This window comes from Barbus barbus (genome assembly GCF_936440315.1).
Source record: "Barbus barbus genome assembly, chromosome: 36".
In the NCBI taxonomy this organism is placed as follows: domain Eukaryota; kingdom Metazoa; phylum Chordata; class Actinopteri; order Cypriniformes; family Cyprinidae; genus Barbus; species Barbus barbus.
Genome location: NC_136714.1, coordinates 26,814,481 through 26,841,293, shown reverse-complemented (window position 1 = coordinate 26,841,293; position 26,813 = coordinate 26,814,481). Strand labels below are relative to the sequence as shown.

Below are 26,813 nucleotides of genomic sequence, written 5' to 3'. Positions count from 1 at the left end.
TGGGTTGTTTTGATTAAATAATAATAGCTACAATTACAGCTAACTAACACAATAAAAACATGATAACACAATAAAAAAAAAACAAGTGTGTGTGTGTGTGCATTTACAGATATAAACAACATGAGTGCATTCATATGTATACATGTATGTTTTCTTGATCTAAAAAACTATATATAAATTCTTAAAAAAATATATTACTTATGATATTGCTTTTTAAAGAAAATATTAAGAATATGTTTTATAAAATAATGTGCATTCTATTTATTATTATAAATAATGTAAATACATTATATTATATATTATACATATTACATTTTGTAATATATTTATGTTATATCCATAAATATATTATTGTATTATTTGTAATATCTTTATAATAAGTTATAATATAATATACCTGTAATATAATATAATATAGTTTGGGGTCAGCGGGTGCTGAGTGGATTCTAGATGATTTCTTCCTGTAAATTATTTTCAGAAATATGTATTTTAATAACGCATGAGATTCTGCTATCCTGGTAGCAGATAATATTACACATCGACACCAAACATGATGCAGTTTGTGCAGAATGAGACAAATGTTTGTGCTGATTTCACATAACTGATCCTGCGGGAGGTGTTTAACGGGAAGCCTCTGCATCCTTCATCATCTCATTATGAGCGGATGATGGGTGATCTTCTGAGAGCGAGTGTAAACAGGAGCAGAAATAACGGCGCTGCTGCTCTTCTGCCAGATACTGTGCTGTAATTGAGGTCAATTGATTAGCGTCTCTTGTTTAGCAGTTTTTTTGTGGTCAGGAGGCAGCGGCGTGTAGCCGAACGGTTCTGCCGCAATGACTCCATCACTGCAGGAACACGGCGAGAGGCAGGTGAAGGACTTTAGTGCCCGTGATACCGCTTAAGTGTGTGTGTGTGTGTGTGTGTGTGTGCGCGTGCAAATGCAAAGTTGGTTAAAATTTCAGACACTACCTCCAACTTTTGTTCTCAAGTAGAAATGAACACTGTCAGGACGTCTTGATTTTGCGTACGTGAGATACTATCTATAAGCTAGTGTGTGGAATTAGCTTTAACTGGACGACTCACTGCAACATGACCTCAATATTAATGTTCAAACTGATGTACTTTATCAGATTAAGTTAGAAAAGATATATATTTTATATTTTCACAATTTCATCAGTTTAGACCAGCTTAGATTTGGTTTTAGACAGGCAATGCTAGTCTTTTGCTGCAAGATAATAATTGTTTCTGAACCAGCTTAAAGGGATAGTTCACCCAAAAATTTAAATTCTGTCATTAATTACTCACCCTCATGTCGTTCCCATCCTGTAAGACCTTTGTTCATATTCAGAACACAAACTAAGATATTTTTGATGAAATCCGAGAGCTCTCTGACCCAATACAGTCGTTATTTTTGTTTTCTTTTCGCACAAAAAATATTCTCTTAGCTTCATAAAATTACGGTTGAACCGGTTGTGTGTTTCGTGCTGGTGTATGTATGTCTGTAGACTCTCTGGTCTATGAACACACTCCATTACACACACAATATATATAATGAGATTCTCTATGGTGACTGATAAACACAAACCCACGGGGTTATTCCTCACACACACACTGCTGTGCTGCAGTCCTGTAATGAGTGTTGTCCCTACAGAATATTAGGAGAAACGTCTGAGATGAACATGACACATTTAAAGGAGACTTAGCTGAGTATGCCATTATTTTTCCTGAGCTCTGGAAGAGCAGCCTTTGAGACGTCAGTGCACTTGAAGGCAGCTTTGACTCATTGTTTCCAGTGTGCTCTCACTGGCACACGGTATTTGTGATCTTGTATATTGTTCAGGATGGATAGCATACAGATGGAGTGAGAGTAAATGAGTAGCTTTAAGGATGTAATATTAACTCTCGTCTCTGTGGTGATGTTTCTGTGTCCCCGATGGCCACTTACAGCCAACAGTGAGTGATTGCATTAGAATCCTTAGGACATTAGTGCTCAAAGACTACAGGGCTTTCTGTGTGTGTGTGTGTGTGTGTGTGTGTGTGTGTGTGTGTGTGTGTGTGTGTGTGTGTGTGTGTGTGTGTGTGTGTGTGTGTGTGTGTGTTGTTTTTATATACCGGTGGGGACTTAAACCTGAATACACACAGACTCATGGGGACTTGTGTCACGGTGGGGACCTAAATTGAGGTCCCCACGGGTAAACAAGCTTATAAATCACACAGAATGAAGTTTTTTGAAAATCTAAAAATGCAAAAAGTCTCCTGTGAGGGCTAAGTTTAGGTGTAGGGCAATAGAATATACGGTCTGTACAGTAGAAAAACCATTACACCTAAGAGAGTCCCCACAAGGATAGTGAAACAAGTGTGTGTGTGAGATATTACTGCTCATATAGTGCGTTCTTGCATCATCAGCTAAACTGTAAAGTCTTTCATGTGCTCATTTGGACTGGCACTGTGGAGATCAAAACCTGAAAAAAAAAAAAAAAATACTCAATGAAATAAACGTTTTCTTTCAATTTTCACAATTTAGGCCTCAATTAAGTTTTATATTAAATTACTAATCATTCCTTAATGTTTTTGTAACTATATATACATATAAAGTATATATAATTAGTCAAAAATTTTATATATATATATATACACATACATACATACAGTATCTCCCAGAAGTGAGTACACCCCTCACATTTTTGTAAATATTTTATTATATCTTTTCATGAGACAACACTGAAGAAATGACACTTTGCTACAATGTAATGTTCTGTGAGATAATGTATGTGTGTGTATATATATATATATATGTGTATATACAGTGCCCTCCATAAGTATTGGAGCAGTAAAGACAAAATTGCTCTGTTGGCTGTGGAGTCAAGACATTTGCAAATATGATTAAAAGATGAATATGAGACAAAACTACAGAATGTCACATTTTATTATTAGCCGTTTCAACACATGGATGTTTACCAAATAAAAAGAACAGCACTTTTAGAGTTCATCCACTCATTGATGTGAGCATAAGTATTGGGACAGTTGAACATAAGGCAGATATAAAAGATTAAAAGCTATTATTTAGTTGCAGATCCCTTGCACACAATCACAGCAGTGAGTCTGTGACCCATAGACATCACCAGACTCTTGCTCTCATCCTTTGAAATGCTTTTCCCAGCCTTTAATGAAGCCAATCCCAATTGTTGCTTGTTTTGGGGAGTTTCTGCCTTTACTCTCCTCTCCAGCTGCTGAAATTCATGTTCAATCAGATTTAAATCTGGAGATTGACTTGGGCAATCTAACACTTTCCATTTCTTTGCCCTTATAAATCCTTGACTGAACTGGCAGGGTGTTTTGGGTCATTGTCCTGATGCAATATGAAGCACTTCCCAATGAATCTGGTGGCATTTTCTTGAATATTGGTAGGCAAGATGGTTTTTGTACCCTTCCAAATTCATTCTGCTACTGTCATCATACATTAAGTCATCAGTAAAGTTGAGAGGGCCTGTTCCAGAGACAGCCATGCATGCCCATGCCATGACACCACCTCCACCATGCTTTACAGATGTGGCTGTATGCTTGGGATCACTGCGGTTCACTTTTTTTCTCCACATTTTTGCTTTCCCATCACTTAGATAAAGGTTAATCTTTGTCTCATCGGTCCATAAACACAGCTCCAAAACTCTTCTGGCTCACCTTTGTGATTTTTTGCAAACTCTACTCTTGTCTTTCTATTTTTGGTGCTGGTCAGAGGTTTGCATCTTGCTGTGTAGCATCTGTAATTCTGTGTCAAAGTCTCCTGAGGACAGTAGATTGTCAGAGCATCACCCCAGCTTTCTGGAAGTTGTTGGTGATTTTACAGACACGTCTTTTAGGGTTCATTTTCACAGCTTTTATGATTTGTCTGTCATCAACTACTGTTGTTTTCTCAGCCGATCAGGTAGTTGTTGGTTGCTGGTGTCGCTGGTGGTTTCCAAACTCTTGATTTCTCCATGCCCTTTGTTTTTGCTAGAGCTCTAACTGACTTCCTCTTTTCTTTTAGCATCCAAATTGCTTGCTTTTCTCTCAAAGTCAGCTCCCTCATCTTCATCCTGGTTTGTGTGCGTCATCAATGAATGCAAGATTCAGAATACAGAAGTAATGGATATAACTGATACGACACATTCCCTGCTTTTAATATCTGAAGAATTAATGCAACAGGACACAGCTGATCACTTAGAAAGACCTGTGAGGCAACTGCTCCAATACTTATGCTCACATCAGATAGAGGGATGAACTCTAAAAGTGCTGAACTTCTTAGCTGGTAAAACATCTATGTCTTGAATCACCCAATAATAAAATGTGACATTCTGTAGTTTTCTCTCATATTCATCTTTTAATCATATTTGCAAATGTCTTGACTCCACAGCCAACAGAGCAATTTTGTCTTTACTGTTCCAATACTTTTGCAGTGCACTGTATATAATTATTTTATTATTTAAATATTATTATTATTATTATTTTACTTTTTTCATTTATTTATTTCTACTGTGAAACTCTGAAAAAAAAATTGTTTTGTTTCTTTTTTTTTTTCTTTTTTTTTGTATTGTTATATTTTGCACGCATTTTGTTTTGCCAGCTTGGTTCTCTATACAATTCATGAATTTGACACAGTATATGTTGAATATTGAAAAGAAAAAACATTTATTAAGGGAATTTAAAGGATGTTCGTCTAAAAGTGAATATTTCCTCTTCAGCATATGCAGACTTTGAACAAAATTCAAGAAAAGTAAACTTTTGACACACATGAGAAAGTCATCTTCAGAAATATCTAAATATATTACACAAATCATATCAACTACTTGTATGGTGCTTTTGTGTCCTTTCTGGAGCTCAACAGCCTCATTCACTGTCACTGCACTGGAAAGAGCAGCGTGAACATTCTGCTAAAGTGTTTGAAGTGACATGAGAGTGAGTAAATGATGACAGAATCTAACTTTAAAGCATTTTTCTGGTCTAAGGCCCTTCTGTCCTCTAAGGCATCTTAATTTTTACTCTCCGTTCCCCTGCAGCTGTCCTGTAAGCATCGCGCTCGGCTCCATCGCTCACTGCTTCCCTGTGTCTGACTCAAACACACAAACACACACCATATGGTGCCGCTAGACATTCTGCGCAGCGTCAGAGAGCAGCAGCCATGTGGAAAATGATACCAACTTTAATGATTATTTTTCAGTGAGAGTGTGTTTTTTCAGCAGTATTACTCCTGCAGGCATTCTTAATCGACTCCTCTTCTCACACACACACACACACACACAATCAAACTTATTCACTGTGAAATTCAGTCGCAGAGGCTTCTAAAAGGCTTTTGTGGAAACCATTTGCGTACTGAACTGCATTTGCTTGTGTTACAAACAACACCAAAAAACACCATGGTACTGTTCAGGCTAAAACTAAAAATGATATTAAAACCATAAAAACATTTCATTGCTTGAGATAAAATGAACATTAACATTGAAATAAAATTAATTAAAAAACCTCAAACTTATTTTATTTCAGCTAGTTGCCAAGGCAACATTTCCCATTTTTATTTAATTTAAGATGAAGTACTAAAATAACTAAAACAAAATAAAGTAAAACTTAATTAAAAAAATATAGACTTTCTTTTTTTTTTTATTCGAATAATAGTAAAAATGGCAAAACCACAACAAAATTACAAAATATTTGACTTAAAAATGAAATGAAAACAGAAAAATAAAATGTAATTTAAATCTTTAAAAAAATTATAGCAGTATATCAATGATACAATTTAAAAGTACAGCATTTTGGGCATGGTACCATGGAAATACCTTTGTTTTGGGGATGTTGCTATGGTAATACCATGTTCTTTTTTATGAGGTACCATAGTAAAACTTTTAATGGTATCACCATTTTATTTTTTTAAGTATCTCAGAGTATAACAAATACCAGGGTACATAATTATGAATTATCAAAATCAAAATACCATAATATTATGATACCATCATTTTACCAGTAATGCCATTTGACTTTTTTGTCATAGACGTTTTGTGCCTGTTGTACATAAATAATTTATTAGTCTCCATACATTTCAAACAACAGGTTAAATTTGAATGCCATGTGTAAAACAGAACAAGCACATTTTTCACTTGGGTCAATAAGAAACCTACATTTTCCTCAAAAATAAGTTTTACATCATATGTAAGTGGTCTTGGGCAAAAGCAAATGAATTTTTTTTTAACATTTATTCTGTTTTGTGTAGGTGAATGTTTGAGGTTGTCAGTTCTAACACTCAACAGGTTGGGATCACTAAGATTTGTAATGTTTTTGAAAGAAGTCTCTTCTGCTCACCAAGGCTGCATGTATTTGATGAAAAATACAGTAAAAACAGAAATGTTATTATAATTTAAAATAGCTGTATTCTATGTGAATATATTGTAAAATGTAATTTATTCCTGTGATCAAAGCTGAATTTTCAGCATCATTACTCCAGGCTTCAGTATTGGTGAATGTTTGTGGTTGTTTACCTGTGTGTGTGCGTGTGTGTGTGTGTGTGTGTGTGTGTGTGTGTGTGTGTGCAGGCTGGAGTTTCAGCATGGGTTCAGCGTATCAGTTCCACAGCTGGCGAGTGTTTGTGGTTGTCTGTGCGCTGCCCTGCGTCTCTGCGGTCGTGGCGCTCACATTCATGCCAGAGAGTCCACGCTTCTACCTGGAGGTAACGAGTGTGTGTGTGTATGTGTGTGTGTGTGTGTGTGTGTGTGTGTGTGTGTGTGTGTATGTGTGAAACTGTCATTTTACTTGACATTCATTATTATTATATTTTTTTTTTATTATATTATTTTAATTTTTTATTATATTTATTTATATATTTATTTTTGTATTATTTTTATATTTTAGTTACATTTTATATAAAATTTTATATTAACTTTAGTTAGTGTTTTGGTAATTTTGTTGTGGGTTTTAAAAAGTTGTTGTGAAATATTATTACATTTTAAAACAAGTGGTGTCTATTTGAATATGTTTTCAAATGTAACTTATTCCTGTGATGGCAAATTGTTTATATTGTTGATTGTTTATATCATCGCAAAATGTAACTATATTATCATCCAGCTCTAATCTGATGAATGCAACTACGAGATATAAAGACGTTGAGATATTATAAACATTAAGTTCATGATTTTCTGTAAAGCTGCTTTGAAACAATGCGTATTGTGAGAAGTGCTGTATAAATAAGCCTGACTTTATTTGTGTTTTCTCTCATCTCCAGGTGGGAAAGCATGATGAAGCGTGGATGGTTCTCAAACAGATTCATGACACAAACATGCGTGCGCGCGGAGAGCCAGAGAAAGTCTTTACTGTGAGTCACACACACAACCAGCAGTGGTTAACCGGTCAGCCAGAGCTAACCAGCTTGACCTCTTGACCCCACTGGCTCAAACTGTGCTGGTAACGTCACGTCTCTCTGTCTCCCCCTGCAGGTGAACCGTATAAAGATCCCCAAGCAGCTGGATGAGCTGGTGGAGATGCAGTCGGAGTCGGCAAACCCCGTGGCAAAAGTCTTATTCAGGATCAAGAGCGAACTGCGCGGAGTGAGTGAACAAACCCTCAGATCTCCTATAGATCTCACACATCCGCCTCACATCCTCACATTTTAGGAAATTTACATTACTGTTTGAAAGTTTGAGGTCAGTAAGATTTCTGAATGTTTTTGAGTCACTTCTGCTCACCAAGGCTTTGATCACAAATTTACAGTAAAAACAGTAATATTGTGAAATATTATTACAATTTAAAAATAACTGTTTTCTATGTAAATATATGTTAAAATGTAATTTATTCCTGTGATCAGCATCATTACTCCAGTCTTCAGTGTCACATGATCCTTCAGAAATCATTCTAATATGCTGACAAAGCTCCCTGAAAAACTCTGCGCAAGTGCACCGAGGGCAAAATCTGCTTTAAACACAAAGGATGCTCACACCAAATGTTGATTTAATTTAGTTAATAGAAGTTAATTGATAAAGAAAATCTATTTATGACATTATTCTTGACAGCATCCTCATTTTACAGCATTTTTACACAAGTGCCTAAAGCTCTTAATAGTACTGTATCTTGAAGCATCTTGGAGACGTTGCCACAGTTCTTCTGGATTTAGTCTGTCTCAGTTTGTTCTGTTTCTTTATGTCTCTCCAGACAGACTGGATGATGATCAGATCTTTGTGTGGAGCACTGGCTGTTGTCAGACAAAAATTTCACTGGATTATTACAATTAATGGCAAAATGAATGTTTGGAAATGTAAACTGATATTTCCTCCTGACACACTACAGCAAAAGATAGAAATAACTGACTTAAAACCATTTTTTAGCTGCTGATTAGTGTTCTAATCATTTTTGGCCACCACTGTATTTATATGCATAAAATCTATTAGAAAAATGAAAATTATATATTATAAAAAATTATATATTTTATATGATGTATTTTCATATTATATTTTTGCAATTTTTTTAAAAACTTGTACTGGTTGGCCACTAAAAAAGATTTGCATCTTAGAGCGAAATCTCCGTGCTGACATTGAGCACAGATAAAGATTTGCAGCTTGAAACGTGAAACCGTTTGCATAAACGCTTCTCGTTTAAGACGAATAAGTCACACTAAAGTCCAGCTGGGACTCAGATGCACCAAATGTTCTGCTGATTCATCTTTGCCTTTGCATTTCCTAATGCTGTGATGAAATCAGATCCCATTATACGCAGGTGTTTTATTAGTACTTTATGCATTAGATTGACTCTGTATGTGTGTGTGTGCAGATCTGGCTCACGTTCATGAAGTGCTGGGAATACCCCGTCAAGGACAACACTGTGAAGTTGGCCGTGGTTTGGTTCTCGCTGTCGTTCGGGTGAGACTGTTTGGCTCTAATGTCTGAGTCTGATTGGCTGGACCGACCCCTGATTCATCACCCCTGTAGTTACACACATTATCACCCAGCGGAGCCATGATTATAGTGATCAAACACTGTTTGCATGCCATTTAGAGTACAATATCATCAGATTCTATTCTATTCTATTCTATTTGGCCTTGTTCCAATCAGTAGACACTGTTTTTCTTCCTCTCAATCTCTCTCTGCTGCTCTCTGGTACTGTAATGAAGTATTGTCCCTGTAATCACCATGTCTTAAGTATCTGTCTTGCAGTGGTTAGGCCCAGGGGTGGAGCTGCATGAGGGGGACCAGTCACTGTTTAATTACTGTATTTAATGGAACTTAAGCCTGGATGGACGGACTCAGAGACAGACCTCTGCAGGAGGCCTTATATCCACACTCATGTGTAAAAGCCCAGTTTACTCATGAAATTACACTAAAACTCCTCTGACCTGGCTTTTCTGGACATATTCTATTCTAGTCTAGTCTAGTCTAAAACCGATAGTTCCAGCTCTAAACCCAGTTGGGATGAGTTTTTAGTTGTAGTAATTGCAATGCTTCATCTTAAACTTATTTTATTAAGGCAACATTTCTAATTTTCACTTAAGTTTATTTTATGTAATATTTATATTTTATTTCAGATTTATTTCAATGAATAACAACAATTTTTAATAGTTTTAATTTACAATAACAACATTGGTCCTAACCTTAGTTATTAACCTTCAGAGCATAATCAGGTTTACTGTTTTATTTAGTCATTCCGGGGTTAAGGGGGTTTCAGGTTAACAATACCCCTAAACTTTAGTAAAATCGCTGTAAAACGTGACTTATTGCTTTATGTCTGTTCTATTCAATTTCTCTTTTCTTGTCTTATTTCCACCCTCGTCTCTTTTGTTTTTAGTCTAGTAATAAATTTGTGTCTTCACTCACACACACACACTAATTAAAGAGTGAACAGATGCCTCTATTGCTGCTCTCTGTCAGACTGCAGCCCACCGCTGAGGAGCAGAAATTAATTAACTAAGCGCTGGTGTCACCACCTATGTCATACACACACTTCAGCCAGCTTCAGTCCCTGTTAGTCACTCAGACGTCACCCGTCAGCACTCTGATGATGTCATTTCCTGTGCACAGGTACTACGGTCTGTCTGTCTGGTTCCCCGACGTCATAAAGCACCTGCAGGCCGACGACTATGCGTCCCGTGTGAAGCTCCACAACAACGAGAGAATCGAAGATTTCACCTTTAATTTCACCCTGGAGAACCAGATCCATAAAAACGGAGTGTTTATTAACGACAGGTCAGTCTGTGTGGGACAGGATGTCTGTGCTCTCATATTAAAAGATCGTATTCTGCATTTTATATGTTGAATTCCTCTTATTATCTCCATTAAGGTTTTTTTGCACCAAAAACGGTCATAATTTAGTTTTTGATGACATTTTTCCACCCTCCTTAGAAATAAACAGGCCGTTTTTCTGCTGTGCTTTTATGATAATATGATCTTTTTGAATTATACAAAGTAGAATTGTTATAAATGATAATAATAAAACATTTTAAAGCCCTCAATTGTTGGCGTATAAGTACCTCACAATTCCAAGTTATGAACATTGACGGTTCTGACTTTTTTTTTTTTTTAGAATTCTGCGTTTACTTCTTGCAATTCTGACTTTTTCCTTGGAATTGAGATTACATCTCACAATGATCACTTTTTTCATAATTCTTAGTTTATATTTTGCTATTCTCACTGTTTTTCTTGGAATCCTAAGCCTTTTTTTTAGAATTCTTTTTTCTTTGGAATTCTTAGTTTACATATGGCAATTATGACTGTTTTTAGAACTCTATGTTTACATCTTGTAATTGTTGCAATTCTAAATCCCACAATTCTTGCTTTCTTTATTTAAATAACTTGTTATTGCCACAGAATAAAAAAAAAGAACTGCGAGTTTATATCACAATTCTGGGGGGGAAAAGTCAGAATTTTGAGAAAAAAGTCAGAATGGAGAGTTAAAAAGTTGTAATTCGTTCTTATTTCATGGCGAAATAAGGTTACGTGTTTTTCATTGAATTATGCTGGAACAATTCAGTTTTGCAGGATAGTGCTATTCACTTGGAATGGGATTGGCTGTAAGTGCTGATATGTAAATGTGGGTGGTCATATGTTAATGAGCTCGTGATTGTAAGGTCATAATCGTGGAGGTTTCCTGGGATTTCTTTTTAGTAACTGAAGCTGGCACTGGGAAGTTTTGGGTTGTGAATGTTAGAAATCAAGCTCTAATTTCAAAAGAGCAAGAAGAGTCAGGTTTTCCCTGGATATAAAAGTGAGATTGCACACACCAGTGAACTCTGAGAGGCCTTTCCATGTTCTCATCTTATCTGCTTCAGCTCCTTTGTGTGAAATTAAATCCTGAAACTAAACATGTGTTTGCAGAAGAGATTAGCAGAAATAGATTCTCTCTGTGTGTGTGTGTGTGTGTGTACTTGTTAATAGAAGTCTATGGAAAATCCCCACAATTCACAGAAACAAACGCGTGTGTGTGTGTGTGTGTGTACCTACTTAACCATATTTTGGGGACAAATTTGTACCCAAAAGTGAGGTAAACCTGACAAAATCTCCAAAAACCTCCCTTTGGGGACGTCCTCATTTGTAAAACGGATTTAAAAATAAACTAAACAAAGTTTTTTTGAAATTGTAAAAATGCAGAAAGTCTCCTGTGAGGCTAAGTTTAGGTGTAGGGTTGGTGTAGGGCAATAGCACACACAGTTTGTTCAGTATAAAAACCATTACGCCTATGGAGAGTCCCCATTAAGATAGCTAAGTAAATGTGTGTGTGTGTGTGTGTGTGTGTGTGTGTGTGTGTGTGTGTGTGTGTGTGTGTGTGTGTGCACCTGGTATTCATCACGTCCTGGGGACCAAATGTCCCCACAAGGATAGTAATACCAGTAAATCTTAATCTTGTGGGGACATTTTTTGGTCCCCATGAGGAAACAAGCTTATAAATCATACAGCATAAAGTTTTTTGAAAATCTAAAAATGCAGCATGTTTCCTGTGAGGGCTAAGTTTAGGTGTAGGGTTGGTGTAGGGCAATAGCACATACAGATTGTACAGTATAAAAACCATTACGCCTATGGGATGTCCCCATAAAACATGGAAACCCAACATGTGTGTGTGTGTGTGTGTGTGTGTGTGCGAGTGTGTGTGTGTGTGTGTGTGTGTGTGTGTGTGTGTGTGTGTGTGTGTGTGTGTGTGCGTGTGCGTGTGTGTTGTTCTCAGCGGTCTGATCTCTCGCTCATAAATAACATCCGTCGTTGAGGTAATGTCTCATCCAGATGCAGGGCCAGGAAATTAAAATGCCCTTATCTCTTCTTCTCCTCCTTTTCTTTCTGCTTCGCTCTGATTCTTTCTCTTTTTTTTTGTTTATGATCTCTGTCCGCTACTCCTCTTTCCCTCATCCCTCTCTCCTGGAGATGAAGCTCTTATCATGTTGTTGTAGCATCCATCTCCTGTGATACTCATTTATGAGCAGATGAGATCCGACTCCACACACACACACACAAATGAATCACAATGACAGAATTTACTAGATTATGAAAACTGGATGGAGAAACAGCAATGTTCAGCAAACATCTCCAGTTGACCTCCATTTAATTGTTAATTAAGAAAAGCAACTGAGATGTAAAAGAAATTTCATTTTTGATTTTTGTTGCTGATTATTTCCTTATTTGTGGCAAATGTCAGATTGAGCTGATCTTGATTCTTTCTCATTAATATTTTAACATTTGATGTGGTTGAACGCTGTTCGTTGAGCTGGTTAGTTGTGTCCTGATCAGTCCTGTCCTTTATTTTTAGGTTCATTGGCATGAGGTTTAAGTCTGTGACTTTCATCGACTCCACCTTTCAGAGCTGTTACTTTGAGGATGTCAGCTCCATCGGTTCTTTCTTCAAGAACTGCACCATCATAGAAGCGTTCTTCTATAATACAGGTACGAGTTTGTTGAAATCGACTTACCTAATTTTTTGGGCTGTCAGTTGATTGAAACAATCACATGTGATATAAATATTTAAAATAAGTATAAAATAAATATTCTTGACATTTCTAAAATAAATATTAAAAAATAATAAATATAAATATCTAAAATAAATATTCTTGACATTTTTACATTTTCAATTGCAATATGTTCTAAATTTTATGTGTGTGCGTGTGTGTAATTTTTAATTTTAATAAAATACATGAAAATATGAAATAATGTTAGAATGTTGATGTGTACATATATAATTTTAAAATTAAGTGACATGTTGCTTTCCACGTGTAGTGAATTCAGTTCTTGAATAAAAAAATATTTTTTCCCTGGGCCTTGGCCGTCCACTGCTGATCTCATTAACAGTGTGTTTCACTGAAAGTTCAGGCCTGTTCAGCCGCCATTAATGGCTGTCTGTGTGTTTGAGAGGGCAGAAGTTAATTGGCTGATGGAAACTCTGATTGGCTCCTGGGGAGTCTGTAAAGTGTTACTGGCCCATAGACACGGTGGACAGTGGGATCTTAATTATTTGGGGCATGAAACTCCACTATTCTTCCATTTTAGCAAGAGAAAAGCAAAGAAAAAGAAGGGAAAAGGCTCTTTGTTGTAGTCGGCTCTGTGTGAGATCTGTAGGTATCAGTGATGTGAGCGAGAGCTTCACTGACTCACAGTGAGATGTTTGATGTTTAAATATCTGACTGCAGCGACAAGAAACCACAGACTTTGAAGCTGAAATTGATTCTAATTTATATGCATTTGAAGGCAAAAAGACAAGCAGATGCATTAGATGAAAAACAGGATGAAAGATAAAAGCCGAGGGCAACGATTATCTGAAATAGCCACAGTAACAGCAGAACAATGATTTTACCCAGAACCCCTCAAGCATGAGAACATTGGAGCTCAAGGGTTCAGTCAGTGACATGCGTTATCTATATGGAGCAAATCATTTTAGTCATAGACTAATTGTTAAATTCCCAGTGAATGGCTTCACTCTCCATAATTCTGAAGAGCGATCCACTGAAAGTTACTGTTACCATAGAAACAAGAATATTTTTTTTTTTCAAATTCAAATAAAATTTAAAATTCGGTTTGGATCTCTATTTAAGAATATTCTGATATTTGTAAAAGTTAAATGTTGTGAGTTTGAATTATGGAGCTTGTTTGAGGCTGTTGATGTTGATTTATAAGTGTGTGTGTGTGAGCAGACAGCGGTCGGGTTATTTCGGGGTCTGGCTGACTCAGGAAAAGCCACCCTGCACACTTCCACAAACTCCACAACTCAGCAGAACAAACACAAACACAGACGGCAGAGAGAGAGAGAGCAGAGGCCTCATGGGAAATTGAGTTCATGTCTCTAATGAAGCCGTTTCAGAGCTGCTACAGAAATTAAATGAGCTGGAAATGAGTTGCGACTGAAAGCGTGAGAGAGCTGGAGATATGCTGCACACACTCAAACTCACTAATAGGTTTTCAGAGGTTAAACTCCCTAAAGACCCTCCTGTGTGAGAGAGACAGAATGTAGTTCAAACTGTGACCAGAGGGGGGCAGTACAGAAAATATCTATCTATCTGTCTATCTGTCTATCTATCTATCTATCTATCTATCTATCTATCTATCTATCTATCTATCTATCTATCTATCTATCTATCTATCTATCTATCTATCTATCTGTCGGTCTGTCGGTCTGTCGGTCATTCTAAACATCTGTCTGTCGTTCTATCATTCTAAACGTCTGTCTGTCTGTTTGTCTGTCTATCTATCATGTTAAACGTCTGTCTGTCTGTCTGTCTGTCATGTTAAACGTCTGTCTGTCTGTCTGTCTGTCATGTTAAACGTCTGTCTGTCTATCTGTCTGTCATTCTATCATTCTAAACGCATGTCTGTCTGTCTGTCTGTCTATCATGTTAAACGTCTGTCTGTCATTCTAAACATCTGTCTGTCTGTCTATCTTTCTATCATGCTAAATGTCTGTCTGTCTGTCTGTCTGTCGTTCTATCATTCTAACCGTATGTGTCTGTCTGTCTGTCTGTCTGTCGTTCTATCATTCTAACCGTATGTGTGTCTGTCTGTCTGTCTGTCTGTCTGTTTGTCTGTCTATCTATCATGTTAAACGTCTGTCTGTCTGTCTGTCTGTCATGTTAAACGTCTGTCTGTCTGTCTGTCTGTCATGTTAAACGTCTGTCTGTCTATCTGTCTGTCATTCTATCATTCTAAACGCATGTCTGTCTGTCTGTCTGTCTATCATGTTAAACGTCTGTCTGTCATTCTAAACATCTGTCTGTCTGTCTATCTTTCTATCATGCTAAATGTCTGTCTGTCTGTCTGTCTGTCGTTCTATCATTCTAACCGTATGTGTCTGTCTGTCTGTCTGTCTGTCGTTCTATCATTCTAACCGTATGTGTGTCTGTCTGTCTGTCTGTCTGTCTGTTTGTCTGTCTATCTATCATGTTAAACGTCTGTCTGTCTGTCTGTCTGTCATGTTAAACGTCTGTCTGTCTGTCTGTCTGTCATGTTAAACGTCTGTCTGTCTATCTGTCTGTCATTCTATCATTCTAAACGCATGTCTGTCTGTCTGTCTGTCTATCATGTTAAACGTCTGTCTGTCATTCTAAACATCTGTCTGTCTGTCTATCTTTCTATCATGCTAAATGTCTGTCTGTCTGTCTGTCTGTCGTTCTATCATTCTAACCGTATGTGTCTGTCTGTCTGTCTGTCTGTCGTTCTATCATTCTAACCGTATGTGTGTCTGTCTGTCTGTCTGTCTATCATGTTAAACGTCTGTCTGTCTATTTGTCTGTCTGTCATTCTGTCGTTCTATCATTCTAAATGTCTGTCTGTCTGTCTGTTTGTCGGTCTGTCTGTCTGTCGGTCTGTCATTCTAAACATCTGTCTGTCTGTCTGTCGTTCTGTCTATCATTCTAAACATTTGTCTGTCTGTCCGTTGTTCTGTCTGTCATTCTAAACGTCTGTCTGTTTGTCGGTCTGTCTGTCTGTCTGTTGGTCTGTCATTCTAAACGTCTGTCTGTTTGTCGGTCTGTCTATCTGTCTGTCTGTCTATCATGCTAAACGTCTGTCTGTCGTTCTGTCTATCATCCTAAACATCTGTCTGTCTGTCTGTATGTCTATCTCTCTGTCGTTCTGTCTATTATTCTAAATGTCTGTCTGTCATTCTATCTATCTATCTATCTATCTATCTATCTATCTATCTATCTATCTATCTATCTATCTATCTGTCGTGTCTGTCTGTCCGACTTTCTGTCTATCATTCTAAATGTCTGTCTTAATTGTACAGCACTTTGTTTTTGTTTTTTGCTGTAGGTTTGAAATAATTTTTTAAAGATATAATTTTTTTTGAATGGATTTGTAAGTTGAGCATCTGTCATGTAACTCACCGTCTCCCGTCTGTCTCATTCAGATATCGATGACTCGAAATTCATCAGTTCCTCTGTGATCAACTCCACGTTTGCACACAACAAGACCGGCTGTCAGATGACGTTTGATGATGACTACAGCGCATACTGGGTGTATTTCATCAACTTCCTTGGAACACTAGCCGTGTTGCCAGGCAACATAGTCTCCGCCCTCCTCATGGATAAAGTGGGCCGTCTGAGCATGTTAGGTCAGTCACTTCACTAGATTCTCCAAATACTAAATTAAATAAATAAACTCGTCTGATATTATATTGTTGACTGTGTTTTTTGTGTTCAGGCGGCTCGATGGTGTTGTCCGGCATCAGTTGTTTCTTTCTGTGGTTCGGCACCAGTGAGTCCATGATGATAGCAATGCTCTGCCTTTATAACGGACTCAGTATATCGGCCTGGAACTCACTGGACGTGGTGACGGCCGAACTGTATCCCACCAACAGGAGGTACATGGACAAATACACATGCAGTCACTAATAAACACGGATCACAAGATGCTTTCACTTGACTCATATCAACTTTACTTAACGCACATGAAAAATTACTGGAAAATAAACTTTAAAAAGTAAACTACAACTGAAATAAAAAAATAATTAAACAAAAAAAAAAAAGTAATAATATATATTGGAAAAAAACAAACAAATACAAAGGACAAAAGCACATAACAAAATCAACTAAAATTTAATTAAAATTAAAAGTAATGAAAGTTACTATTAGCTTTAAAAAAATGGTTTTTATTTAAATAATTATACCCAAAGCTGCATTTAATGTAGATAAATACTGCTGTTTTTGATGTAATTACATATAATAGAATCATATAAAATTAATATAGTTTATTGTATTTACTTAATTTAATAGTTTACACTTTATTTATAGTTTATTTTTCAGTTTTGTCAGTTGTTAAATATATCATTTTTTATATTCATTTAATTTAATAATTTCTGTGATTTATTTTTATTTATCTTGTTTATTTTACCATTTTTTGTTGTTGTGTTTAATATTAATTACTATATTTGATGCTGTCATCCCAATAACATAAAATCCTACAAAACATAATATTATGTAATAATAGCCTATATTTTGTGCTAAATAAACACTGCTCTGCTTAAGTGAAAGGTCTAGACTGATAATTATATAATTTAAAATAACATGCCCCATAAAAACAACTTTATGTGTTATTATGTGTAGCTTGGCTATAGCTGAAATGATCAGTTTATGTCCTTTAGATGTCAAAGCTTACTACAACTTTTCTAGAAAACTGCTAGTACTATTAATACTGCTGACACTGCTTGTGTCTGTCTCCTGCAGAGGGACTGGCTTTGGCTTTTGTAATGCCATGTGTAAGCTGGCTGCAGTTTTGGGGAATCTAATATTTGGGTCGTTGGTGGGAATCACGAAATCCATCCCGATCCTGCTGGCGTCGTCTGTGCTGGTCGCCGGAGGCCTGGTGGGTCTGCGGCTCCCTGACACCCGCTACAACGTCCTGATGTGACCCCACCACAACTGTGACCTCTGACCCTGAGTCACCACGGAAACACGCAGGACACGCTCAGGGTGCAGGTGGAGGCGACTACGACATGTTTGCTATATTTATTCATTTAAAGTGTGTTATTTATTATTTTAGAGAGGTTTATTCTCTTTTGACTTGCCCAGTTTAGATTAAAACTAGATTTTGATGCCTTTACTGTAAATCAAATGTTATGAAATGTAAAAACAAAAATGTGTTGAAATCTGTTTTTGGACTGTGAGTTTTTGACTTAATCTGGGTGGGCAGAATTATTATTTAAAACTATTTATTTATTTGTTTATTATTCAGCTATTTATTTACATTTTTATTATTTTATCTGTATATATTTAGCTGAATACAAAAAGAAAAATTCAGGTGATTTTAATATTTTTTTTTAAATTAATTTTAAAACACTTTAATTTTCTTGAAATGATGCTTTTAAACTCAAACGAGAGTAAAAAAGGCCATTTAGAGATGTAGACATTAGCGATAACAGCTTTTATTGTTAGCATAGGTCCGATTCTCTGGTGACTTCCACCGAAACATTTCTTAAACAAGGCGATAAAGCTTATCCAGTTTACATTTTCTGCTTTTTCTAATGATTTAGCTAGCAGAAGAACACCGACACGCTTCGACTTCATTCTTGCCTTTGTGAACTTTGTCATCGATGTAGCCGAAACGGACTTCATTAGGTGTTTGTCTCTCTGGGTTTAAGGGTTAAAGATCTTGATAACCCTAGTTCTAGCTGCTACGCGTCCATGTGCAAACTCTTCCTCGGAAAACTGAATGGCCTTTGCTTCCTCTCCGTGCCTCCTTCCTCTAAAACCCCTGCCGTCGGCTTCTCGTAGGTTGTAGCGATCCATCGTGCAGCAGAACTGAGCGCGTGCCCGATTTCTTTTGGAATGCTCTACTGCTCCAGTAGGTGGAAATATGTCGTGTTTTGCCATTTCATCACATTCCACTGGAAGTTCGTACATGCAATTGTGCAATATGACAGGACGTGATACTGTGGAAGCTTGTTTCCGCCAAAGAACAAAAAATAAAAAAGGTAATTCCCACTTTTTATCTGACAGGCATAAAATCAGAATTGCAAGAAAAAAAGTCTTAATTGCGAGTCTATATCTTATTATCTCATTATATATTTTATTTGTTGCAACTGAGAATTTATATACCACAATTCTGACTTTATAACTTGCAATTTCAAGAAATAAATTCAAAATTGAGAGATAGAAACTCACAATTTAGAATGTTTTTTAAAAATTGCTAGTTTTTCTCGCAATTCTGACTTTTTCTCATAATTGTTAGTTTATATCTCGTAATTCTGATTGAATAAATTACAATTGTGAGTTTATATCACAGTTATGAGAGAAAAAGTCCGAAGTTCTGTCTCATAATTCTGACTTTTTTCTCGTAAGCTAATTGCGAGTTTATATCACGCAATTCTGAGAAAAAGTCAGAAACTCTTAGTTTATATATCGCAATTCTGACTTTCTCACAGTTGTGAGTTTATATCTCAGAATTGTGACTGTATGGCAATTCTGATTTTTTTCTCGCAATTCTGACTTTGTAATTTGCAATTGTGAGTTTCTATCTCACAATTCTGACTTTATTTCTAACAATTGCAAGTTTATCTTGCAATTCTGACTTTTTCTCGTAATAGCGAGTTTCTATCTCACAATTCTGACTTTATTTCTAACAATTGCAAGTTTATCTTGCAATTCTGACTTTTTCTCGTAATAGCGAGTTTCTATCTCATAATTCTGACTTTATTTCTCACAATTGCAAGTGTATCTTGCAATTCTGACTTTTTCTCATAATAGCGAGTTTCTATCTCATAATTCTGACTTTATTTCTCACAATTGCAAGTGTATCTTGCAATTCTGACTTTTTCTCATAATAGCGAGTTTCTATCTCATAATTCTGACTTTATTTCTCACAATTGCAAGTGTATCTTGCAATTCTGACTTTTTCTCATAATAGCGAGTTTCTATCTCATAATTCTGACTTTTTTTTCTCATAATTGCAAGTTTATCTTGCAATTCTGACTTTTTCTCATAATAGCGAGTTTCTATCTCATAATTCTGACTTTTTTCTCATAATTGCGAGTTTATATCACACAATTCTGAGAAAAAGTCAGATTTTTTTTCTCGCAATTCTGACTTTTTCCTCACAGTTCTGAGTTTGTATCTCACAATTGTGACTGTATGGAAATTCAGGTTTTTTTTCTTGCAAGTCTGACTTTGTAATTTGCAATTGTGACTTTATATCGTGCAATTCTGAAGTCAGAATTGCGAGATAAAAAGCCACAATTACCTTTTTTTTATTCAGTGGTGGAAACAGGCATATGATACGGCCGCATCGTAGATAATAATAAAAGCCATTCAGCCTGGTCCACACAGGCCCTGCTGCTGCTGTCTACATGCACTGAAGTACACTAAACACCAGAAACATACTCCACACAAGTACACTAGTCTGCTGCGTCAACGCTGAGACATTGCAGATGGAGTCTACATTCACGTACTTGCGTATAGATATGTTTCTGGCCTAATTTAATGATATTTTATTGTGTGTATGTCGGAAAAGTAAAGATAAGCTTGTTTTGAACTTATCATAGGCAACAACATTTGCTGTACACGTCTAAATGTTGTAAAGTGTTGCCTGTTGAGTTGAAACATTATTTTTCATTGTCAGATGTGTATGCAAATGTCTTCTCATGTGTATGTGTAGATATCTTATATGAACATTATTTTCTGTCTATAGATGTTTATTTTGGCTGGTTGTGTGATTTCTGGGGTGTTATTTGAGCTAACAAGAGGATTCAGTGTCATACAGGTATTTTTCTGCAGATTTTATTTTATAAGTTTGAACAAATTGAGTTAATGGGAGGAATACATTCAAAGTTAGGAAATGTTGGTTTGGTGCATCTGTTTATTTGAACTGTTTTGTTTTTATATTAATTTATGAACAAATTCAAGTGGCCTATCTGAAAAATACAAATGAAGCGTGATATCTTGTGGTTCAATACACCCGTGCTGCATGTGCATATTGAGACTTTGTGTTGCAGTGATTTTGTCTGTTGTGCTTTTCGCCATCAGTTTATTTTCTGATTTGAAAGATGAATGTATTATTATTGTGAGCGTGTGATGTCGTTCTGAAATGGGTTTTGATTGGTTGTGGATCTGGCATGCCAATGACACGTCTGCCGTCAAATTCATTTTGTCAAAGTGTTTGTGACGTCACTGGCCAAATATCTCTGATATATCTGATTTTATTTTGAAAAGAGAGAAAAAAGTGCCATGTACAGTGTGAACGGAAACTGAGGTGGATTCGGTTTGGATCCAGATGTACTGCTATTAAAGAGTTTCATTATAAGACTCTACAGAGTGTCTGCTTATATTTTTAGATACCTCTGGGTGTCTAAATTACACGTTGAATTTACTTTACCTGAATTCACCCTATAAACTGACATTCTGGACCACATAAAATAATAACTCAGATTAATCATAATATGTTATCTGAAGTATATGAAACTAATCAATTACACAAAACCATCTTGAATTGCAAAAAAAAAAATACAAATATAAATATAAATATTGTGACATCTAGTGGTGAATGTGAGTACAATAAAATAAACTAAAAATAATTTTAAAAAACTGCATAAATATATTATATATAATAATAGTAATATATAACACATCAGAAAATAGCTATAAAATCTCTTATAATTTGTTAAAGATTTTTTTAAATATATATATATTTTCCAATGAACACTAAAATTATCTAATTGAAATATTAATATATAAAAGTTGTATAAATATATTATATATAATAATAATAGTTATATATAACACGTAAAAAAGAGCTAGAAAAACATGCTTATAATTTGTGAAAGATGTCTAAAGAAAATAAAATATTTTCTAATGAATATGCTGAACACATGCTTCGACGCTAGATGGAGCATGAGCTCCAAACATCTCTCATTTTGTTAGTGTTGAAATACGAACTAGACTCCTGTACTTTTATTGGACCTGGACTGTGTTGAAATGTGCTGTGTAATTCTGTAATGTCATGCAGGTTTGAATCTGTTCATGTCTGACTGACTCAAGGACAGTTTAATCCTGCAGGAATCTTACACTGAAACTAGATGCCAGCGCCTCTGTCTCTGTCTGTCTCTCTGTCACTGTCTTTCAATTTGTTTTTGGTGAGAAACAGCTCACAACATCCTCTATACACAGCATAAAAATAATAATAATTATTATTATTCTATTACATTTAACATAAAAACTTACATTATTTTTATTACATTAATTATTACATTTATTAAAACGGCTCAACATCCTCAAATTGCATAATAATAATAATAATAATGCACATTATTATTAATAATAAATACTTGATACATACTTGATACATAAATAATATGCATACTAAATAGAATAAATATTTATTTTAACAAATAATTACATATAAAAAACAATTATTCATTATCAGAATTACAACTAATGCGTTTTTATTATTTATATAATTATTTTTTTAAAAACTAATATAACTAATTAATATTACTGAACCATTCTTTTGCTTATAATGGTCACAGGTTTAAAACACGGCTGATATGAAATCAGTTTTGTCCTGGATTTTTGGTTTAAACCAGGATTTGGAGTTGTTGAAGTCGGATTCAGACCAGACAACTCCACTCCGGAGGCCTGATTGTTGCTGTGATCTCCATGATCTGGATTCCAGGCGTGTCTGAGGATAATTCTGCATCCCAGCGGATCCATTCCACCCTGAGCCGCTCAGAAGAGCAGCTGAAATGGAAACAGGAGAGAGGATCTTTATTAGTTTGCATACACAGTAGCTGTTTCACAACATATATGAACTGATCAATCAGCAGGGCCACAACCATCTACTGGATGATGTAAAATAGAGAGAACTGTATGCGGAAGTCATGTGTGTGCTTGTGTGCACTACATTAAAAAAATATATATTTACATAATCATTTGCACTATGATAAGGATTATTGTTTTTACTGCTGGGATCACATTTGAATTGCATCACATAAGTACAGAGTTTTGAGAAAGAGAAATATCAAATTAATTAATAATAAACAAACCTCATTTGAGCTAAACTATGCCCTAGCAACCACATAGATACTCCCTGGCAACCACCCAGAATCCCTTGGCAACAATATAGCAACTCTATGGCATCTACTCAGAATGTCCTTGCAACCGCATAGCAACTATCTGGAAACCACCCATAACACCATAGCAACCACATAGTAACTCCCTGGCAGCATACGGCAACTATTCAGAACATCTTAGTAAGCACATAGCAACCACATAGAAACTCCCTGGCAACCACTTTAACCACATAGCAACTATCCAGCGACCATCCATAACACCCTAAAAACCCCCTGGAAACCATATGGAAACTTCATGGTAACCACCTAGAACACCCTAGCAACCACATAGCATCACCCTGGCAACATCTCATAACACCATAGAAACACCATGGCAACCACCTAGAACACCCTAGCAACCACATAACTACTCTGTGCCCTATCAACCTCCTAGAACACACTAGCAACTACATAGCAACATCTTAGCAACCACATAGCAACTCCCTGGCAACCCCTTATAACACCCTAGCAACCACATAGTAACGTTGTGCCCTAGCAAGCACATAGCAACTCCCCGGCAACCACCTAGAACAAACTAATAACCACATAGCAACTCCCTGGCAACCACATAGCAACACCTTAACAACCATCATAGAAGTTTGCACAGACAAGCACTACTCACTTTTTCTTCATAACATGTCAGAATCTAGTTGATCTGATTCATGTAGTTCATGTCTATATACAGTAGGTCAGATCTGATGATAAAATGCCTCACATTCTGAATGCATGTTTATGATCAGTGACTGATCAACATTACAGGCAGCACTCAGAGCATGACGTACAGCTCTCACAAACATGTTATCTGTTCCAGAGCAGTTCTCCAACACATGCTGAACTACAGAGGATTTATCAGTTCTGTGTGTGAGTACTGTATCTGTGTGAGGAGTGTCATTACCTCAAATCACTCTCATAAACATTCTTCCAGCTCGGGCGATCAGGGTGTAACAGATAAAGAGGTCACTATGAAAAAAAGACATGAAAACATATTGAAACAGTTAGCATGGATCATCAAAGCTAAATGTCCAGTGGCCAGAGGAAGGTTTGATGGATAACAGCATGGGTCACACAGGTTATGAGAATTAACTTTTTAAAAGTTAAAGAGTGGAGAGGCACAGAACCCAAGCTGCTTGAAGTCCAGTGTGAAGTTTCTGAAGTCAGTGAGGATTTGGGGTGCCGTGACGTCTGCTGGTGTTGGTCCATTGTGTTTTATCAAGTCCAGAGTCAATGCAGCCGTCTACCAGGGGATTTTGGAGCACTTTATGCTTCCATCTGCTGACAAGCTTTATGGAGATGCTGATTTGCTTTTCCAGCAGGACTTTAGCACCTGCCCACACTGCCAAAACCACTTCCAAGTGCTTTGCTGACCATGATATTACTGTGCTTGATTGGCCAGTCATGCCTGACCTGAACCCCATATGGAATCTATGGGATATTTTCAAGAGAAAGATGAGAGAAACAGTCGATCCAACAATCCAGACGAGCTGAAGACTCAATAGTGCCTCAGCAGAGCCACAGACTGATCGCTTCCATGCCATTCCTCACTGATGCTGGAGTTTGTGCTAAAGGAGCCCCGACCAAGTATTGAGTGCAGAAATGAACATACTTTAAAGAACTTGAACTTTTCTGCTTTGCCAATCCTTTTTTTTGATTGATCTTAGGAAATATTCTAATATTTTGAGATACTAGATATTGACTTTCATGAGCTGTAAACTCTAATCATCAAAATTAAAACTTTTTTTTTTTTTTAAATGTCTTACTTTAAATGTGATGAATGTAAAATATATATGAAAGTTTCACTTTTTGAAATAAGTTACAAAAAAATAAAAAAAATTTTTTTTTGAGATGTACCTATATATATATATATATACAGTATATATACATACATATATATATATATATATATATACACATATGCTTTGATATATATCATTTTATTTATCAATTTTAAATAATGCAAATAAAGAATGTTTTTTGTGTCTTTCTTTTGCCTGGTAATGTGGAGGAAAAAGACAATGCTTGCTCTGTCCTCTACACTCATGTTTTGGATTCACTCCTCCATAAGCAGAAAATGTCACATAACCTTTGACCTTTTGACAAGTGGCCTTTCATTTTTTTCTTCCAGCTTGCTTGCGAAGAGACAAATGTTTCTTTTTCCTCTTTTTATTTCTTATAAATATCCACTGTAATGTCGAGGCCCAAAAGTTGAGACAGAGAGGTTTCTGTCCTCCTCTGTCCTCAGAGCTGCAGGATTAAAGCAAATCTAGGTTACAGTGTAACACGGATCCTCACATACTGAGGTTATGTAACACTATGACCACAGGTTAGCTTTTAAATGCAGGTTACATTAACACAATGAGGTGCAATAACTTTAAATAATTTACTCTATATTCTCAGTAAATCCATATATCTATATTTACTCTCTCTATATTGTATATTTTCCAAATACAGATAATTAGGATAAATCTGTAAGTAAAGTGCATCTGTCATCAATCATGACTTGAAGATGATACGAAGGCAGCAGTTTATACACATTTAAGTTTATAATGAGGCGTTTCATAATTCATTTTGACACGTGTTTATAAAACCTCCCAGTTTGATAAGACAATATTTTCAGCGAAGGATGTTTATGCAGATGATTACAGAGACTGTCTTTGCCTGGCTCGGTCTATGTCTTGAACCAATATGTAATTATGTAGTAAATCCTGTCAACGTCAGTGCTGAAAAAAAATTAACATTTAAAATAGATAATTTTATTACAAGGCTGACTAAAATACTTAATTTTGATAAAACATAAATGTTTTAAATATTTGTAAAATATGATTTTTCTGTCTATGTATTAATGTATTTTCAGAGCCACTTGCTGTAGATTTCACAGTTACACCAGTAGGTGGCAACAAGTGCATTACAAGTACATACTGAATCAGTCACTCAACCGATTTGTTCAAAAACGCTGATTTATTTATGAACAAAACAAGTGACAGCCATTAGGAACGAGTCATTGAATCATTCACTCTATTTATTATTTATTCACTATATTTAACAATGTTCATAAACAACATAACATAGATTAAATTAAATTAAATATCAAATAACATTTAGATTATTCCTATTTTGTTCTAACATATGATGTTACAACTTTTTCTCTTTTCTTTAATCTTTTCCTGTCAATGCTTGAAACTTGGTACAAGCACTTCCTGAGCCTCTTTAAGATGGATCGCTTGATGTATAAAAGCGTCTGCAAAAATTTAATAAATGTTAAATGTATATTTTATTCTTTAGTTTCTTTCATAAAAAATATATATATATTTTCCAAAAAAAAAACATAAAATCCTAAAACAATGAACATTTAAAAAAAAAAAAAACATGTTTTAAATTCAAATAGGGTTATTTATCAAATTAAAATATCACAAAATAAAGTAAAAAAAAAATATATCAAACGTGTTTTGTGTGATTTGTAAGCATCTCACGCCTATTTTGCTCTCTCACACACACACACACACACACACACACACACACACACACACACCATTGCTGAGAGCGAGAACAGGTCGTGGCATCAGCTCTCACAAGCTCTTTAAACTTTAAGCGTTTAACCCGAGCGCGGAGGAGCGGAACCCTCGACGCCGCCTGGGTGAGTGTTTGTTCGGGATTCATTCGCTGTGTTTTCGGGGTTTGACGATTGTTTTTCTCCGGTTTCTATGTTCTCGAGAGGTTTAAGGACTTTGAGCTGCACTTGTTCCTCCGCGCCTGGATCGTTTACAGCAGGTTTATTCCTCCTTTACACGACAATACACGTCAGT

General features: G+C 35.9%; 2 protein-coding genes across 3 annotated transcripts in view; both read left to right on the top strand.

Moving 5' to 3' along the window:
- LOC306855906 (synaptic vesicle glycoprotein 2C-like) overlaps window positions 1-18,864 on the top strand; it is a gene marked incomplete at its 5' end in the record, with an annotated part of 33,136 nt that extends 14,272 nt beyond the window's left edge. The window contains 9 exons of the mRNA XM_079394857.1: window positions 6,558-6,691; window positions 7,244-7,333; window positions 7,455-7,565; window positions 8,782-8,870; window positions 10,026-10,190; window positions 12,739-12,872; window positions 16,324-16,527; window positions 16,617-16,776; window positions 17,639-18,864. Coding sequence (XP_079250983.1) covers window positions 6,558-6,691; window positions 7,244-7,333; window positions 7,455-7,565; window positions 8,782-8,870; window positions 10,026-10,190; window positions 12,739-12,872; window positions 16,324-16,527; window positions 16,617-16,776; window positions 17,639-17,822 — 1,271 coding nt within the window. The 3' untranslated portion in view covers window positions 17,823-18,864. The remainder of the gene's footprint in view (window positions 1-6,557; window positions 6,692-7,243; window positions 7,334-7,454; window positions 7,566-8,781; window positions 8,871-10,025; window positions 10,191-12,738; window positions 12,873-16,323; window positions 16,528-16,616; window positions 16,777-17,638) is intronic.
- Window positions 18,865-26,531: 7,667 nt separating this feature from the next.
- Window positions 26,532-26,813, top strand: part of LOC306855540 (semaphorin-4D-like) — a 61,724-nt gene continuing 61,442 nt past the window's right edge. The window contains exon 1 of one of the 2 annotated variants that reach the window (XM_079394299.1): window positions 26,532-26,644. The gene's annotated coding sequence lies outside the window, so the exon portion shown is untranslated. The remainder of the gene's footprint in view (window positions 26,645-26,813) is intronic. The other variant, XM_079394298.1, reaches the window with a different exon arrangement.